Source organism: Nasonia vitripennis, chromosome 3 (assembly GCF_009193385.2).
Source record: "Nasonia vitripennis strain AsymCx chromosome 3, Nvit_psr_1.1, whole genome shotgun sequence".
Classification (NCBI taxonomy): Eukaryota; Metazoa; Arthropoda; class Insecta; order Hymenoptera; family Pteromalidae; genus Nasonia; species Nasonia vitripennis.
The window spans coordinates 10,372,855-10,387,383 of NC_045759.1; the positions used below are offsets into that span (position 1 = coordinate 10,372,855).

The following is a 14,529-nucleotide window of genomic DNA, read 5'->3' on the forward strand; positions in this document are numbered from 1 at the left end:
TTAAGGTAATAACAGACCGTCGAAATCCAGAGCACGTGGCGCCGGCTCATACCGATCTCCAATCATATCAAATGCCGTGCCAACTAGCCCCACCACTTATCAGCAGCGCAATATATATCGCACAGTAGTAGTGTGTGTATAGCTGCCAGCCATCACGTACAAACTCAAGAGTGGGAGCCGAGGAGAGAGAGAGAGAGACACACACACATACACACACACACACACACACACACAAGCCACCTGTTGGAGCTAAGCGAGTTAAAAATCAGCGCGCGAGCGCATGTGCGTGTGTGCGAGCGCTTTTGCGGGGACCGCGACACTCGCTCTCTACAAGTGTAGCGTAGAGCGAGTCCGGCCAGCGGCCACGACGCACGTTAGTCTCGATTCCGCGCGCGCGCGAAACGATCTCTCGGTATTTCCAAAAAATCGGCGCAACCGATTTTCTCGCTTCTTTTTTTTTTGCGAAACAAGTCGCAAGATCGGTATTATCTAAACTGTGTGAGTGTGGTCCAAAAGTGGTACGACGAGATGCTGTTCGTTGCGGCGCTTGCAGTCTGCTGCGCATCGGCTCTGGCGGCCGGTGGCTACCATGGAAACCCCCGGGAAGTCGTGTTTCCGGGACCGATTTCATCGAGGTCCAACGGCGGCGCCGCCGCCGCCGCGCCCGACAATCAGCTAGTGGTATTTATTCATGTGCCTTTTGCACTTACCTAACGCTTTTTCCGCTTCGTTGTGTGTGAGAGAGAGAGAGAGAGAGAGAGACTCGACTACATCGGCTTCGATTCACTGCTGGTTTATCGCTGTTGCGTTTGAGTGAATGACCGAAATGTTGATGAGATTTGCAAGGTTGCCCGGCAAAACAACTTTTCTCTCGAGTTGGCGCGAGTTCTCGGAATGGTTTTCACTTTGTTCGTGCGTGCGGCTTGGAATTTTTAGTGCTTTGGTTGTTGTTTTGCTTTTTTTCTCTTGAAATAAAATTAAAGGATTACGAACGATCGCATTGTCAGTTGTTTGCGTGGAGTTGAAAAATCGGCAACGAAGCGCGAGAAATCCCGAAACTTGTATTCCGTAACTTATATGCCTCAATGCAAATTAAAACCAAGACTTCATTATTAGTTCCAAGTTATCAGAGAGCAAAAGATCGGTATGACTTCGTTCGAAAAATCGTCAACCCATGTTCTCGGGGCCAAAACAAAGAGATAAAATGCAATTGTTCGCGCGAATGCCTCCAAACGATACTGTTTATCTTATTTTCCCGGTAATAATTCAACGCAGAGACGGTTTCCAGAAAGCGCCGAGCAAAAAATCGCACGTACACCGAAATAGATATTGCATTTACATTCGCGCCAAAGTTAGTCGTAAGGATAAGTCACGCATCAACTACATGGACACCTTGAAGTACGTTTTCCAGAGCCGCACACACACACACGTTATAGCGGTAAACGAGAAAAGCGATGCAGTTGCGAGACACACTCACCGCTCATTCATTCGGCATTTAGAAATGCGCGCCGAGTGTCGCGAGAGAAAAAAGGACACTCATGTATATATAATGTATTATACCGGCGATCGTCTTCGTTAGCTGTGACGTTGGTGCGACGATGCGTCTAATTATTATCGGCGGCGACGCGGGTTTTTCCTCGAACTCCGTGCCGTGAAATTCAATTGGTAATGAGCGTTGAAAGCTGTGAGATTGTTTCCTTTTAAATGCAGTGTGTATGGGGAAGTGCACTGATAGACGAAAATGGTATGGGTATACGGATGAGTAATTTGGGCTTTGTGATAGAGACGATTGAGTTTTTCGTACGAGCCTCTAATCTACTAACGAGAAAACGTATACCGCAAGTTTTATGATGTTTGTTTTGATGATACACGTCAGAAGTGCGTCAAAAGTATTGTTTCGTTTCTATTAACGAGTTTCTTTTTTGCTTATTACCCTGTACTCAAGCCGTCGTTAATTTTTGCGGCTGCGATTGTTGAACTTCATACGAGTCTTTAAACGCATACACATACGTTTTTATAATACCGATTCAGAGTCACGTTGTAATATATTATGCGAAATGGCAAGAACAAGCTCGTATTTACATTGTAAAGCAATTTTCAATAAATTTTAGTCGTTACGTTCGCGTATTTAAATTGTTACTCATCTTCATACGCTGCTAACTTTAATTGCATGTTTTGATGTCATCTCTGGCATAACTAGCATTTTCAGTAGTCTATCAAAGATAATTTGAAAATTAACTTATTCGCGGTGATCCCCGCTCGATCATACCTATACTTATATATATATATATATATATTGTATTGGATAATCTAATTTTGATTTATTTCCGAGACGTGCTGCTGCATCTCATTTTCGACGGGAGATGAACTTTTTATGCTATGCATTTCAAAAAGTTCATCTGCAGTAGGGGGAATTGTCAAGTTACACAGTTGCAGTTTTTGCCTTTAAATAGTCGGAGTAACATCGCAAAAGGGTCAGTCTGTCGTCGAGATTTCTCACGTGCGAAGATCCTTTGAACCATGACTCCCGAAAATTGTATTTCCATTTTAACAGAAGTTTTAAAAATATTGTTAATCTTCTCAGTCGTTGTTTTATTTTTGCTTTTTTTAATTTCGTTGTCAACTATTTACATATCCACATTAGGGACGTTCCTGTATCGGCTGAACTTAACCAGTAGTTGTGCAAACAATAGATTTAAAATGTTACATTAAACATTATAACCAATAGAAAATAACGTAGTAAATGTTCAAAAGGAACTGTATATAGGTATGTATGCGTATTCAACTAATGCATCTCAAAAGTTTCATTATTTATAATAATCATTATGCATAGACCTGCTCGACGGGAATACCTCGACAGGCAGCGCTCAGTCAATGCATAATAAGCGCGAAATAAAGTTCTCTTCTAATTATCGTATCCATACCGGCATCGCGTTTTCCGCCTCGATATCCCATCTAGAGGTCTACGTGTCGGCGAAGGTCATATACGTCGAAGCGTATGTATATGAGACAATAACGTCGAGGATGTACCGTCGAGAGAGCCGCCGCATACTTTATCCGCGCGATCGAGACGGGAATAATAATTGATACGAAGTCACAACGACTATATATTATCTGATAAGAGAGAAATACCTGCGGGTGGAATCGTCGTGAAATTTGACATGGTTGTTTAAGCTGCCGTTGCGAGATAGACCTGATTATAGGTCAGATGCATTTTTCGGCTGTTCGGGAAGCGATTTATCTTGATTGGATCTCGGTGTTTACGATACTCCGTGATTAAATTTTACGGTGTACACGTGTAGCGATTAATTATTCATTGAAATTTTTGAAAGCGCCATGTAAATTGGACGCCGATCGAAATTTTCGATTGCATAACGATCGGTTGAAATTTGCATGCGCCGTGATTACACTTTCAACGGTAGTTGAGACGAGATCGTTACGGAATAACAGGTTAATTGATTGTAATCGAGGAGCGATTGAAAAATTTTACATTGTGTATCGAGTTCCCGTGTTCGCACCTGCGGGGTTAACGAAACGAGGCAGGTATTTCACGCACCTGCATGTAGCTTATCGAGGCCTTTTTTTTTATCAGAAAACGAAATTCTATAACATTAAAGCGTGATAAGATTTGCAGTGTATATCGAGAAGTGATTCATTCGATGGAAGTGCGGTGGAGAAAAATCGTACGATCAAATTGATCGTTTCCGTTATATACACTGAATATTATCTATCGTGAATCATGTATAATATTTGTTCTCTAACTGTGTCGAATCTATGATCGGTATCGCAGTGACTCGATGAGTTTGATATGTGATAAATCGATGAAAAATAGACGTCAATATTGACATTTCAATTGCGCGACTAATAGTTTATTATTGTATTACTCTAGATACAAAGAAACAAAGAAAAGTGGTATAAACCAAAAATTATAGCTTTGTACTTTCACGCTCGGGATGCTCGAGGCCTTGAGAAGATTTCGCGAAGGTCGAAGGTGACATTAAAATCTACGTAAGCTCCGAAGTGAACGTGTTACTCTTACTTCGCATTTCAGTATACAATACCTAATCGTCTAATATGAAATTCGTCGTCACGTTGCAACCGATAAGAGACTATTTTTCTCATTTTCTATTACGTATAATAGAGGCGTAACAACAGCGCAGCGGAAAGACGTAAAAAAGCGCGCAACGACTCTATTTTGTCTCGCTATAATTTTTTCGTCTCTCCGAAAATCTACGACAGCACTTTTCTCGGAAACTCGTGACAACTCGAGCAAAAACATTTGCGCAGGTGATGTTAACAACGACGTAATATGCGCAACAAACGGAAGCAAAATCAGATCTGGCGTTCATTACCTCGAAAATTACGAATTTCAGAAGCGAAATAGACTGAGAAATGCAGTAAAACTAAAAAATCGTCGTCGTTCTTACAAATGTCCACGTAACAAGCCAGAAAAAGGTCAAAAAACGCATGCTGCAATAATCGACCCGATTCACGTGACTCATCTATCCCTCTCGGGATGCTGCAAGATTTCGGCGCCGTTGTTCCTCGAAATCCGGAAATCCCTAACGTTGCATTGGCCGCCGCGGCACTATTATAGGAACCGCAAAACTATACTCTTTTCGATTTCAAAATTAAAGAAAAAAGCCGCAAGGAATTCGTCAGCGATCGGCGATTATCGAGCTTCCTAGAACTAATAAGCCGAGAGCGTCGACTTATTAACGGTTATAGGATAATTGGCCAAATTTACGATAGTCACTCCGCAAATATTTTTCCAGTCGGTACACACGTAGATACAGCGTAGTCGAAGTGATTTTACGTGAAAAAAAAGAGGAAACGCGAGATTTGCGTGGGCGTTGCATAATGCGGTGAATCCGTAGGAGCATGGAACTTTGAGGACTCGTGCACCCGAGTGTGCGTCTGAGTCACTTCATTGTATGCAGTCTACACACCTATGCGCGGCTGCTATTATAAATTTACCTGTAAATAGCCACGAAGATGAATGGCTACGCGCGACTTTCACGACGATTAAAGCATTCTTTCTTCGATTCTTCTGTTTCAGAGATCGTTAGAATTAGCTAAGCAGATCAACAGGGTGCAGTCGGTCGAGGAGTTCTACAAGCTGATCAACGTCATTCCCTCGGAGCTGTCCTATTCCGTTGGCTGTAAGTGCACGTATTTGTATAGTAGAGAGTCGCGAGTTTTTCGAAATTTTCAAACGCGACGAAAAACAAGGACTGCATTGATTGCGCTCCAGGCCGGAAGAGCAGCACAATAGACAAGGGCAACGCGTGAATGACACGGCTTTGGAATATTTTTGAGCCTCTTGCAAAATCGCGGCCTTTCACTTTCCATTGTTTCGTTCCACACGTCCCGTGAATTCCTCAGCCTCGAGTCGTTATATCCTAAAAAATTAAAATAAAAGTTAGAATATATAAAAATCTTCGAAAAATCGTCGCGCAAAGCAGTTACAGATCGTTTCGGCGGAGCTGAACGCTCGAACGCGATAGTTGCGAAACAAGCGGTATGCATGCCGGAGCTGCAGGTGGTACCGGTCCTGGAGAATCCGGACCCCGCGGCTGTCTACTACCCCAGCTGCGTGCGCATCAAACGCTGCGGAGGATGCTGCAACCACGAGCTGCTCTCCTGCCAGCCCACGGCCACCGAGATACGTAATTACGAGGTGCGTTTGTGCAGGCTGTGCATTTTTACATTTTTCACTTTTGTAATTACTAGTGACTATCCAGCGCTATTCCCGATAAGCATAATTGCTGCAAGGCAAAGAGCTCGATCGTCTTCGGTGAAATATCGTTTATGCATTCTTTCAGATCCACGTAACGAAGATCGAAGAAGACTTGGGCCAGTATAATGCCTTCAAAGAAATCGTGCCGCTCGAGGAGCACACTGCCTGCAAGTGCCATTGCAAAGTCAAAGAGAAGGTACGCAGCCGTACCTGCTAGTTATAGACTGGCGACGCCTTGTTCGTCATTGCTTCTTCTTTTGAAATCAGAGCTTTAATGTGTATATGTGATATATCTAGGCAGTCTCTCTACATGAATATACGAATTTTTACATTCTTCTCCCGGTGCTACATTCTACTTAATGTTCTGTTACGCGCACACTTGATGACTGTCACTTACAACGATATTATACAAATAAGCAAGTTTGTAAAGCAAACCCATGACTATAAAAGCGCTCAACTAGGTCAGGACTGATTAAGCGAGTGCGGATACATATCACGCTGACGCACTATACCTCCTATAAATATAATACAAGTTACGCTGTTCACGATTATTGAAAATAAAATACGAATGACTGTGTTATAACACCAAACGTTAAATTCTCTGTTGACCCTCGCTATTATCCTAGAACGCACTGTCTCGTCGCAATCAGTTCTTACAAAGCATCGCACCGTGTGTCGCCCACGAAAAATACAAATAGTCTCGTGAAAATCTAACGAAATGCCTTATGTTTTGTGCCTACCCCCAGGACTGCTCGGAAAAGCAGTACTACAGCGAGCACGAGTGCAGGTGCATATGCAAGAACCTCGACGAGGAGGACAAGTGCCGGCAGCAGAACGAGAAGAAGTACTGGAACGCAAGCAGTTGCTCGTGCCAGTGTCGCAAGGTCGAGGAATGCTCCACCGGCTTTTTCTTCGATCAGAACCTATGCAGGTGCGAACGCGAATCGACCAAATAGATACGCATATCTTTAACACTTTTTTTTTCACTACCACCGATTTTGAATAATCGCAACGAGCTTATACGCACTGCACTTTCTTTCGCTACGAGCATGACTCATGCAGAGGTGTAGGCATTTTTAATGCGGTCGACGTTTCGTTTTTAATCCTTGACACCTATTTTGCTCGTTTCTTATTGCGGCTGCTATTTACTTTAGAGTTCTCGCTCGTATGTTTTGCTGAAAACATGCGAAGAGATTTTATTAATTTTAACGAGGTGATGGGTTTCTTTTTCGGAACTATGAACGGCTATGTTTTAGTTTAGTTGATTGAATTTTCTTCTATTGTAAGCATAAATAACGACAAATGACTTCCTATATTATCTTCGAACTAATTTAACACTTGCAATAGTGTATAAATATTAACATTGACGTTGGTGACGGTAAACTGCGCACTGACGATAAACAAGTCTGTTTAATCGCGTCGATAAGTCACTTGTAAAGTATTATTAATTATCTTCCAAAGAACACATAGTACAAACTGATGCAAGAGCAGTTAGTATAAATAACCAATAGTTTAATGGAGTAACAATAGTAATTATTTCAAATCCGCTTTTCTCGATTCTAATATACACTTGTGTAACATAAAAATGACTGTATTTAGACCAATGGGATTGAATAAATACATTTCAAAGCTTCCTTGTAGTAAATTATTGCAAGCTAACTTTGCTTAACATAACTTGAATTCCCGAAACAATAATACATCTGGTGGAGGAAAATCCACGAATAGTTTTCAAACATCACGTTATCTGACAATGAAAGCGCATTTTTAACAAATTCGTGATTAAGATATCACTGTACAGTTGAAAGTGCATGCTGACGATGTGACTAATCGCACCTACACGCGGTCTTATCTTCGCCACAAACTCTCTACAACATTCTCTCACTCGTCTCACTCTCAGTCGCATTTGAAATTCTCAAGCCACATTATTAAAATTCGATTTCAGCTGCAAACCCCTGCCGATCTCGAGGCACTGGTTTAGCGACGAGAGGAGAACCGGTTATAACTTCAGGCAGCCTACTGGAAAACCCAAGGAGACACCGCCCGTCATTGTCACCCTGGACGCCAGCGATCCCAGGAGAAAACACAAAGAGGATCCCGAGTACAAGTGAACTTGGCCTGCGTCGACATTGATTTTGCGCTCGCAATGACTCTTCTCCGTCTATTTTCGTGCAAACATATTGTGCAATTTTCAACACTTTTCGATCATCGGGAATATCGCAGTTGACGAAGGAATGCATATGGTACGCGCGAAGCCACGCCTAAACTAACGGTACTTCCGCACGAATTAATAAGAAGCGCAGTGAAAAAATGTCCGCCGCATACGATCGGAATACATTATTATTACAATCCCACACTGCACTTTATCGCTTCGGAATTCAGATAAGCACTTTATACACTTGCGAAGGAGATACAAGCCCAGGTGCGAGAAGAAACGTCGGCAATTCGCCGTATTTTACTTTGCACATATCATTATCGCGACTCGATATGTTGTGCGCTCCCGTGTTCGTCGCCTTTTTAAACGCGCGCATACACTTTTTTTCGAAGCGCGACTGCATTTGTAAATAGATTTTTTCATTTTGTAAACGACGCGCTAATCGCTTCTATAAAAATGATTGCGTCACGTTTGTAATACATTCGTCGATCAATAATTTATGGTTGCAAGGCCGATCCGATGGCACCGAGTACTTAAGCCTTGAAGTATTTTATATATTCCATATTATACTTTGCGTCCGGTCTTCTAACGCTCGGAAGACTGCACTCTGCAGATGAAGTTAAAGTATTTTAAGCTGTTTGTGTACTTATAATGGTATTATATTTTACGAGATTTAGTTTTAATTATTGTGATATGATCAATGTTGTACGTTACAGTTTTATGTTAAATATTTTTTAGATATAGAAAGCGAGCTATGAAGTATTTCAAATCATATTTTTAGTTGAAACGCATTGTACTTAAATACTTTGGATTTTATTGTAATAAAGAAATGAATTTTATTACGCTAAATATTGACTACGGCGTAGTTTATTACTATAACTATTGATAAATGTATTTTAGATATAACTTTAAATATATGAATTACATACACATACCACTGCTATATGCGTTAACATTTACAAAATCGAATAATGTGATGTATTTGATACTTGAATAATACTATCGAATACTTGAAAATTCGTTCTTAATATACATTTATAAGGCACTTTTATGAGGAAGAGAGCTCCTTAATACAACGATCAGATCATTGAATACTTTTTACACTACTAAGTCCAATATTTAATAAGGGTATATTTGCAATAATAATTCTTTAAGACGAATATTTATACCTGTTTTGATCGAAAAACACTTGATTGAGCGTGCTTCTAACTGTTATTCTAACTAACAGTCTATAATCTCTGGAAGAATCCAAAAACTTATGTTTCACAGTAAATGTTGCTAATAGCACTAATTAAAACAAAATATTGAGTACAAAAATACTAGTACGAAATATAGAATTTAAAATACAATACTGTTGAATTTTAAGAACTTTTTGATCATTACTCATACTTTTTTGGTTAGCCAGTATTAATAATAAAAGTAAATGAAACGTATATATAACGCGTTTCATTTTGATATATTGAAGCGAGGTAATTTTGTTCCCTACTGTAAAGAATAATTAAAATAACTATGTAAATCTTACTAATAAACATCCAAAAAGGATAAAATCAATCCTATACTAAAAGATTCTTTCTGCTTTTCCGCTTAAAATAATACGAGCTAGATAAATTTTTGAGACAAATTCATCCTGCATCGACTTCTACCTTCATAAATAATCACATGAATCAAGTGATTGAATATAAAGCTATCCAGGGAGTCTTCTTCATCATCACTATTTGTCTTTTGAAAAACCAATTGTCCGCTGAAGTTTTTCGGTGATAAACCTAACTTATTCGCTTCATTTCTTGATAAATGCTCATCGAGACTCTTCAAAAATGCATTTTCTTCCTTGGCGCGATTGATGTTTCTAAGATACCCTCCAAATTTATTACTATTTGGGATCAAGTTATTGCAGAGTTCATTTACTTGATCGAGACTCGAGGATGATTCGAGTTGAATGGTGTTGTTATTTGAAGATCTCATTTGCGGTAAACTAATTCGCTGCGAAGAATAAGCGATCTGCAGTTTACTGGGTTTCCTCCACGTATGCGTTGAACTCGATAAAATTAACTTGCACTCACTCCAGTCACCTTGAAAAATGAATTAAAATTAGTATCACGAGTAGCGCGATACACGGTGATAATTATGAGACTTAATACTAACTTTGTCTGCGGGACTTCTTGGAAAATAGAATTTCACCATGCGCTTCCACGTATTTCATTGACGACTCCAATACGCTTATGTTTCCGCGTCCGTCAACTTCCTCGTACTCCCGTTTTTTCGGTGACTTCTTTTTCAATTTATCCTCCAAGCTAATCTGGCTAATTTTAGCCTCGATTTCCTCGACGTTCGTTGACTTGATGTTCTCCAGTTTAAAAAGCGTACTGACGTCGTCATCGTGCAGCTCGATAGTAATATCACTTTCCTTTACGTGATTTCCCTCCGAGTCCATTTTTCTGGAAGATCGAGATCTATCGCCGTTGGAGACGGTTTCATTTTCCGGAGTAGTGATAGAGTTCAATCGGTTCTCGATTACGATATTGCCACTGGAGTTTAGAAAGCTGTTCGAGTTTCTGGACGTTCGTCTACGGCTTCGACGAGTTGGTTTTTTGCTGCGAAAAAAAAACAATTTATTGTAAAACTTGGACATATTTGTTTAAATTTATTAGAACAGTGATGCTTACTTATAGCCAATGCTGTCTGTCGGACTGATGTCGTTGAAGACGTGTCTCGAATGGACCTTGTGTTTGTTCATAAAAGCAGCAACATTAGTTCTTCCCTTGATTGTTTTACCGAACCAATCCAATACGACATTTTCGGCTAAGCAGTTTTCCAGACCAGTGACGAGTCCATCAGCAAGGGCAAAGTAGCTGTTCGTAAATGAAACAGCTTTCGAGTAGTCCTGGTTCATTTTGATGCCTTTTTGTTTTTCTTTTTCGCCCGCTACCTGAAACTAAATTCAAAAGTTAAAAATTGTTCAAGTAAGTATTGTAAGACGAAAGAAAGAGGAACATGTAAAAATTTGAAATTTTGTTGGATTCGTCGGTATCTACTTTACCAACCCATGCGTCATTTTATTGCGCGAGTGTGCGAGACAAACGAATTAAGCGTCACTCGGTCACTCGCGGCGAATCGACGATGCCAGTTTGTGCACGATAGAGATTGTAAACAAGAGCGACTGAAGGAGAAACATAATCATTTTTGTAGTGTAATATATCATAAATAGGTAGGTACACGATTCACCCTTGGAAATATGCGGATAAATTTACTTGTCATCATCCTCGACGTAATTCCATGTAGAGGAAAACGGTTTTTCGCGAATCTAACCTGTACATCCATACATACATAGAAAGACAAATTCACAAAGCCCTTGGAAAAGAAATATCATTCTCCTTGTTTCTCCGCAGTGAAGTAAAATGACGAGCTCGGAAGCAGCAACAGCTGAAGCGCCAGCCAGCACGGAGAAGGCGGCGACGAACCCCTTGGAGCAATTTGTTTTGCTGGCCAAGACTGCCAAAGGTGCAGCTGCACTAGAGTTAATAAAGCAGGCGGTCGAGACGCCTGGAGTTCACGTTTTCGGCGAACTCTTAGATATGCCTAATATTAAGGAGTTAGAGAACAGCCCACACGCCGAGTACTGGAACACACTGAACCTCTTCGCTTATGGAACATACAAGGAGTATCTGGCGAACAAGAGCCAACTGCTCGATTTGACACCTGTGCAGAAGAAGAAGCTTCAGCACTTAACCATTGTCACATTAGCTACCAAGTCTAGGTGTATACCTTACTCGATTCTCTTGGAAGAATTGGACATAAAGAATGTGAGAGATTTGGAGGATCTGATTATCGAGGCAATTTATGCCGACATCATACATGGTAAATTGGATCAGAAGAACTCTCAATTAGAAGTGGACTATACTGGCTTGGGACGAGATGTCAGGCCAGGAGATGCAGGTGCTGTGGCTGAAACTCTTGCAGAATGGGGACAGGCCTGCAGCGATATCTTGAACTGTATAGAACAGCAAGTGAATAAAGCCAACAGTGAGAAGACTCGAGCGATTCAACACAAGGATAAAATCCAAAAAGATGTAAATAATTTAATGCATAGTATCTTATTGGTAAACTATTCTCATATCTTAATATATCACTTTTTTTTTAAGATCGCATTTGTTAAGAAAACAATAGCTTCTCAACCTGGAAGTTCCCTTCAAGATGCCGACATGGCACCTGGAGGCTCTGGTTCTGGAACTAGTGATGCCTCTAGAGAAGCTTTATGTAATCCACTATCACTTTTTGACATGAAAAAGAAAATGCATAAAGGAAAGAGCATGCGAGGTGGTAAGTTCTGGAAGACCTAAGCTTCCTGGTTCAGTTCTGCAACTTCTTTACAGCATTCAATTCTTATTCTGCCATCACAAAAACATCTATCATGATCAGTTAACAAAGTATTCTACAACCTTATAATTCAAAATAGATAATCAAGCAAAAAAGAAGTTTTGTGATAAATTAAAACAAGAAAATGCAAGAAAAAAATGATATATAATGTCTTTTACCGTTAATTTTATTAAATTATTTAATGCTGCTTTCATACATAAAACTACTATCGCATTACTAATTTTGAAATAAAAGTTTTTAAAAATTATTTTTTGATTGTTACTAAATATTATTCACACTTAGGAGACTTTCTAATTTTCTTGTAAGATATTCTTTAAATCCTATCCTTAGAATAATTTTTTTCTTCATGCTTTTTTCCTATGTTTTGATCTCTTTCAACAACATTTTATATAAGATTCGATCATGAAGTTTTGAACATCCTTCTTTATTTTCTGTATTTATCAAACATTTTATAAAATCATAAATCAATTAATTTTCAATAATCAGTTAAGATTTTAGAAATATAGATTTCTTTCGAGAACCTACTATAAATAAGCTTATATTTCTTTTATTCCAGAAAGACTTCTACGAAAAACAGCTCGATTTCCCTTGAATGAGTGACAATATTAAAGTATAATAATTTATGTTAATTTGTTGAGAATGAGAAAAGCATTTTTATAATCTTTTTTGATAACTACTTGCCAGAGACTGTAAAAAACTGTTTCATGTATTTATGTATAAATACTAATATATGTTTATTCTAAAATCATCTAAATAAGTTAAGCAAAATAGTAGTAAAAATACAAACAATCAACAAAGTTACAGCTGTCATAGAAATTGTAAAAGTCAGTTCTCCAAGGCGATTACTTGGTAGATTATAAATATATATGGCCTTATAGCTTTGTATCTAAAAACACTAAGTTATGAATAAAATAATGGATATTTTTTAAATAATCATTTTTTATTACACCATACTAACCTACTACTTTTGTTATTATGAAATTTAAATAATTATTTCATACCTCTGTTGCTGCCTTCTATTGAGTTGCTAATGATGCAGCAGTTTCTTCTGTAGATTTGTCTGAGGATTCGTCGTCAGCTTCTTGAGATGATTGTCCTATTTGGCTATAATTCAATTTCTTTTTTTCTTCTTCAAGTGACAACAAATGTTTGATAATGACTTTGTTGGTTTTCAATAAGCAGGTGTGAGCTTTTCCAATAGCGCCTATTGTCTTAGCAATGCCAGCTGAAAATATACGTTATATTAAAGAAATTAAATTCCTTGGTATGGTATGGTAAGTTGAAAAGATTTGTTCACAATTTTCTCTGAATAATTTAAACAACATGCCATCCCTTATTAGCAATGCAAAACTACAAACAAATAAACCAAGATTCTAGTGCAATAAAGTAAATCCATATTTACTTACCACAAGAAGTAGCAATGTCATCGATAGTAGATTCCTTAGTCACTCTGATCCGTTTGTTAGATGGTTTCATCTTAACGTCATGGGAAAATACGAACTACTGGCATCTCCGGAGTAATAGTTGGTAAAATTAAAAAATTTACAAGAAAATTAAAGGGATTAAAGGGAACGACTCCGACGCTACGCTTTGTGTGTTTGCAGACGAAGTGCAAGTGTAGTTGTGAGAAGTGGCGGGAAAGCCGCGGTCTGCTCTGCGCCGACGCGCCAACGGCGGCTCCGAAACGTGTTTACTGCGCTGGTCAGGGAGCAATTGTTAAAAATCCAACTTTTTTTATTCAGAACTTTTCGGGATCCGAATGCCATCCAAATTACAGGGTTATTGAGGGTATACGTCAAGTTGCAATTTATCGCTCGTTTTAAGCTAAGCATTTTACGATACGAGCAACAATATTTTATGAAACGCCAGAACTTAATTTTAAAGGAATATGTCGATGCTGGTTTAAGAAACTTAATATATGATGTATATTTGAGGTGCAAATGCTCACGTCTTTCAATTAGAAAAATAGACTTGGTAAAATAACGAAAAAATGTACGCTCAACTGACACACGACAATGCTGTAGGTATGGTAAGGAAGGAATCGTTTTGATCAGCAATTTTCTTGGGCTACGCGCCTAAATTTCAAATATGAATCTGATTCGCAAATCGCTATGTAGTGATATATATCATATGCCTACAGTAAAAATATGCGTATTAAAAATTCTTAAAGTTTAAACAATGCCGTTTTTATGATCTAATACGAAAGAATGGTTTTGCGCCGTACTCACAACGTACGGCAATAAAAATCATTATTATTACTATA

The 14,529-nt window shown here is 39.0% G+C and overlaps 3 protein-coding genes across 10 annotated transcripts; 2 read left to right on the forward strand and 1 right to left on the reverse strand.

Moving 5' to 3' along the window:
* Positions 1 to 291: 291 nt before the first annotated feature.
* LOC100678977 (vascular endothelial growth factor A-A) lies at positions 292 to 9,209 on the forward strand. 3 transcript variants are annotated; one of them, XM_003427967.5, is made up of 6 exons: positions 292 to 681; positions 5,060 to 5,162; positions 5,466 to 5,680; positions 5,826 to 5,936; positions 6,487 to 6,671; positions 7,683 to 9,209. In XM_003427967.5, the coding sequence occupies exons 1-6, from the start codon at positions 529 to 531 to the stop codon at positions 7,846 to 7,848; spliced, it is 933 nt and encodes a 310-aa protein (XP_003428015.2). In that variant the 5' UTR covers positions 292 to 528; the 3' UTR covers positions 7,849 to 9,209. The 3 variants fall into 3 exon arrangements, with proteins under 3 accessions (XP_003428015.2, XP_032454577.1, XP_016839508.1); XM_016984019.3 differs by having other exon boundaries at positions 294 to 681; positions 5,463 to 5,680; XM_032598686.1 differs by lacking the exon at positions 7,683 to 9,209 and having other exon boundaries at positions 6,487 to 7,373.
* Positions 8,742 to 14,283, reverse strand: LOC100679007. The gene is made up of 5 exons (XM_003427968.5): positions 13,673 to 14,283; positions 13,268 to 13,491; positions 10,556 to 10,824; positions 10,035 to 10,483; positions 8,742 to 9,961 (listed from the first exon to the last, which is right to left on the reverse strand). The coding sequence occupies exons 3-5, from the start codon at positions 10,780 to 10,782 to the stop codon at positions 9,492 to 9,494; spliced, it is 1,146 nt and encodes a 381-aa protein (XP_003428016.1). The 5' UTR covers positions 10,783 to 10,824; positions 13,268 to 13,491; positions 13,673 to 14,283; the 3' UTR covers positions 8,742 to 9,491.
* On the forward strand, positions 10,747 to 13,196 carry LOC100115735 (COP9 signalosome complex subunit 7b). Of its 6 annotated transcripts, none has more exons than XM_031926799.1 (4): positions 10,747 to 10,852; positions 11,279 to 11,959; positions 12,032 to 12,209; positions 12,823 to 13,196. In XM_031926799.1, exons 2-4 carry the CDS (start codon positions 11,288 to 11,290, stop codon positions 12,864 to 12,866), a joined length of 894 nt encoding a protein of 297 aa, XP_031782659.1. In that variant the 5' UTR covers positions 10,747 to 10,852; positions 11,279 to 11,287; the 3' UTR covers positions 12,867 to 13,196. The 6 variants fall into 6 exon arrangements, with proteins under 6 accessions (XP_031782659.1, XP_016839509.1, XP_001600374.2 ...); XM_001600324.5 differs by having other exon boundaries at positions 10,815 to 11,097; XM_032598688.1 differs by having other exon boundaries at positions 10,815 to 11,097; positions 12,827 to 13,196.
* Positions 14,284 to 14,529: the final 246 nt, after the last annotated feature.